Source organism: Acipenser ruthenus, chromosome 29 (genome assembly GCF_902713425.1).
Source record: "Acipenser ruthenus chromosome 29, fAciRut3.2 maternal haplotype, whole genome shotgun sequence".
NCBI lineage: Eukaryota > Metazoa > Chordata > Actinopteri > Acipenseriformes > Acipenseridae > Acipenser > Acipenser ruthenus.
In genome coordinates this window covers 17,794,659-17,799,292 of record NC_081217.1, presented here as the reverse complement: position 1 = coordinate 17,799,292, position 4,634 = coordinate 17,794,659, and the positions used below count along the sequence as shown (strand labels likewise).

At 40.6% G+C, this 4,634-nt stretch overlaps 1 protein-coding gene across 1 annotated transcript; it reads right to left on the bottom strand.

Annotated features, from left to right (window-relative positions):
* Positions 1-1,515: 1,515 nt before the first annotated feature.
* LOC117426205 (olfactory receptor class A-like protein 1) lies at positions 1,516-4,564 on the bottom strand. Its single transcript, XM_034043586.3, has 2 exons — positions 4,555-4,564; positions 1,516-3,309 (listed from the first exon to the last, which is right to left on the bottom strand). The coding sequence occupies exons 1-2, from the start codon at positions 4,562-4,564 to the stop codon at positions 2,336-2,338; spliced, it is 984 nt and encodes a 327-aa protein (XP_033899477.2). The 3' UTR covers positions 1,516-2,335.
* Positions 4,565-4,634: the final 70 nt, after the last annotated feature.

Here is a 4,634-nt window from a genome sequence, read left to right as displayed (position 1 = left end):
AGGGCGCCTGTGGCTCTGCAGCGGAGCCGCCAGATCTGTGTTGTCCTCCGGCACTATAGGTCTGGTAGCATTGCTGTGGATCTGCAGTGCGAAAAATGACGGCTTGGGAGCAGCACGTTTCGGAGGACGCGTGTTTCAGCCTCCGTTTCCTGAGTCGGCGGGGGGTTGCGAGCGGTGAGCCGGGGATACAGATAATAATTGGGCATGCTAAATTGGGGTGAAAACCGGGGTAAAAATAATTGGCGACGACTAAATTAAAAAAAATAAATAAATAAATAAATACCCATCTCTTAAACAAATTCTGCTGGTTAGGCTGGTTAGGGTTTAACATCTTCAGTACTACATTTTAGTACACCTGAATAAAGGAGTTTCTTGTAACTCTGCTCTCCTGAAAGCCAGCATTTACTAGAATTACCACAAGGGCATGCCATAATCCCTTTTTTCAGTACATAATATGCTTACCTGCAGGGACACAACGTAACTTGGCAACCACATACGAAAGATTGTAATGTTTTGTGTTTTCTCCCCTAAAACATGTATAATTATACATTAAGGAACATTCTGAGTAGACCAGTGCTGGACTGGCAATGGAGTGTATATTTCACATATTGAAATGTTTTTTTTAATTATTTTAATATTTACATGACGCATCAGGCATTGTCATGGTGTAGTTGAACAGTGGGAACAGTGTACTGTGTCATAATACCTTCCCAGTATAGTCAAATAGACCATAAATACGTCCCCTTGCACACTGACCCCTGTTCAACATTTCAGAGTGTGTATAACTGCTCTGATCATATTCTAGCACATTGTTATTAGGATGCTTCGCTGTTCAATGAGGCTGATCATATCTCCCTGCTTTCCCAATTGGTAGTTGACATTGCATTCCTGTTATAATGCTACCTGTGAAGTTAGGGATAGGACAGGTGCAGTCGAGAGCCTCTCAGGGCTGTGTTAACTGAGGCGGATCACAGCTGACATACACTGAAAGAAAAGAACAGTATGCTTCGATCCAAGGAGATTTCAGGTAAAAAGTATTTGTGTGTGTGTGTGGTGATTGGGGAGGTGGTGCTACTTATTCCCCAAGTAATGATGGTGACGGCTGAATAACTTTCAATGTGAGGACGTGATGTTCTGCTTTGCTTATTAAACAAGCTAAAAGTGCACTTTTCTTTAGTTTTTCCTCTACTGCGATCCTTCAGGGAGTTTCTATTTATGTGAGTTAGGAATTGAAAGTTATCATATAATGAGAGTAAGTGGAATACAACCAGAGAGATAGCAATAGCACTTTATAACACATAGCAACTCTCCGAGAAATACATGCATATAACATATAACACATTTTAAATCACAATATGATCCAATGTTTATTAGTGTAAAACATTTAAACCTGCAATAGGATACAGTCAGCTGAGATTTGCAATTAGGTACTGCAAAAAACAGTTAGAGGTAAATGAAGGTTCTTAAAATGAACATTTTGAATTCATGTTACTTGAAACAAAATTATAAGCGGTATGGAAACACCAGCATTAGTAAGGGGCACAAAAACAAAAAAAAACCATCTCTTATGCTTGTGTGATGTTTCGGTGTATGCTTCATACAGCTCAACTATGAATATCTCTAGAAACAGTACTGTAACCATAAGAACCAGATACAAACATACTATACAATCAATCCTATATAAGAGTAGCAATTAGAAATCTTATTGCCGTTTCTTCTAAGTGGTAAGCATTGTTAATTCCCAATGGTGGCTCAATAAGCATGTCAAAAACTACATGTAATAATATATACTACACCTGTGTGTGTGGAAACTGCTTCAAATCGATATATCACACCTGTTTGCGAGTGATGTGAAATTGTATTGAAAGACAATTACAAGTAAAGTACTAACATAATGCTGTTTAATGCAAATGTTTTATAATGCCAGCTAATGTTTATTATACATATATTCACTTTCATGTAATTTGACAGGTTTTTGATCCCGCTCTCAGGTAGACAAGATTAAGCAATCAATTATTTTTTAATCAATCAAAGCCCACAGGTGGGATTAATCATTAATTGATTAAAACCCCTAATACATATATACATGAGAGCAGTGGACTGACTCAGAACCTCACTCTGTGCTTTAAACCTACTGTATCTTCATATGTAGAAAACAATTAAAACTGGATCGAAGTTTTTCTTTTCTTTTATGAGTGGCTGATGGTTCATGTGCAAAAGCAAGAAGTAAGAACCAGTTTGATAAACATTATCTAGAAGGGATTCTTCCTTTATTGGGACACTTTAAATCTGGTTTTACTGTAAACAACGAAGCAGAGGAATAAGTACAGTATGGCTAAGCAATGGAAACAATAGTTGTCTTGGATTGAGAAACCTTAACCGTCTTAGTGCACTGCAGCTTGCTGTTGACTTTCTTGTTTGAAGCGATCACGACTATGGGAGAGACAGAGGCGTAGAGCGAGGAGAAGAAAACCCTCACGTTGTTAATATCGGCAGGGACCTTGTCCGCAGACAGGGTGTAGATCCAGGTGATGTTGTCGACTCCGAAGAAAACCACAAAGAGGGTGACGAAAGTGACCACGATTTTGGCCGCCCGCATTTCTGGCGTGTGCTGGTTCTGCTCGGAGCTCCGGATGCCCTTTACCTGCTGGCGGTGTCGATAGAGAACAAACAAAATGTACGAGCTGGCGGCCACCATAAAAAACACGAAGAAGAGATCTCTGAAGAGTTCCATGGTGCCGGTCCCTAAGTAGGATGCTTCGCTAGGAAACTCCACAATACAGTAGCTCAGATTGAGAGTGAATTTGAGGGCGGTGAAGTTCCGGATCTGAGATGTGTACAGGAAGCTGTGGATGCACGTCGCCCCATTCAGTAGCCACAAGAAGAGAAAGGATGGCAGCAGGAGCGTGGGGAGCTTTGGCTTTAGGTACGAGAGCCGGGAGGTGGCTGGCGCGATCAGGACGCTCTGGTATGCGCTGAGGAGGAAGGTAAGGGACATGGACATAGACCTGGTCATTCTGAAGATGTAAATGAGAAACTTGCAGGTTGAGGAATCGTAGAATCCCCTGTAGTTCAGTGTAAAGAGGGTTTGTGGGATTCCTCGGTTGAGGATTATCAGCAGGTGCACAAACATCATCATGAAAACGATGCTGTCGGCTGGCAGCAGTTTGCGCTCCGTGCAACCGATGTAGCCAAACACCAGCAGGACTATGAGGTTTCCTGGGATCCCCACTGAAATGAGAAGCAGGTTGGACACAGCTTTCAGGATAGATGGCAGATCCATTGGCCTCTTTAACCTACTGACGATCACTGGAAAATAACGGAGAGTTAACAAAACAAAACACCTTGCCACCTACCCATGCTGCCTTAAATTAATCTATTTTAAGTAATTTGTTTAACAAAACAAATCCCAGTTATTAACAAAAAACACATCTGCTTTAAAATAAATGCTTTAGCTAGTCTCTATATGCTACATATGCTATAACACTGAAAATTACCTGTACATATCTGAATTTATGAGACATAACTTCCTTAATATCCAGAGGCTGTTTACATCTTCCAAGCTAAAAGCACATATGTTGTACATACCTTACAGAGCACTCAGAGCTGTCTGGGATTGCAGGCTCAGGGTGCATCCTGTATTTATAGTTGAGTTTCATAATGCAGGTGGGAAAAAGGACCCCTGGCCAATATTAACATATTCCCAGAAGAATGAAAATACAACTAATGGTCCTTAACATAGGCGAGCCAAACAGAACAAAAAACTAAGCGCTGTGCCAGCTAAACCATTTTAATGAGTAGCAAATGAATGGAACGCTAAACAGTACTTTATGTGATAAACTCATTCTAGAACCCCAACCATTATTATTCCGTCCATTTCTATTGGTTACTTGGTTCGCAGCTTAATAACCAGTGTGAGTATATGTATTAAAATAGCAGTGCATTTTTCCTTTACCTTTACCTTCCTTTTCCTTTACGTTTGGGAGATAGATAGAGAATACGACCCTGCTTGTTTTTGAACTCCCAGTTTCTTCTGGGGGGCATGTTACACTGTATCTGTGGCTTAAGATACAATTACAAGTCTGTGCAGTTATCCTTCTTAGAATTGGGATTGCCCAAACTCTGCGGTATGCTGATAGATCCAGCTATATGGGTTCGGGCAACCCGGCTCACTGTGAGTGCATTGTTTTTACATTTTGGCTGTGGGCCAGGGTTTAACAGAGGTAAGAATGTAGGGAGTTAATGGTGTTGCTTATGTGATATACTGTATACTGGAATGATTGCTAATTGCTCTGCTATGGTTTCTCCTGGGTAATATATTGGGATTATAATGCCATCCCAGTGGTTTATACAGCACATTTCGGTATCTTTGTATGTCCACAAGGTGTTTAAATCATGTATTTTCTTTACCTGACCAGATGAGATGAATGAATGACTTTGATAGCTGAACTGTGAACATTTAAGAAAGAAAAAGTTTAGATCAAAAGACTTTCAGTCCAAATGCCCCCACCCTCGACAATGCTTAATACCAGTAGGAAAACACACACAACTCACCTGCCACCATTCCCACAGCTTCCAATTAAAGCAACGGGCAATTAGACTCCCTTAATTACATATTGATAATTGCACTGTGC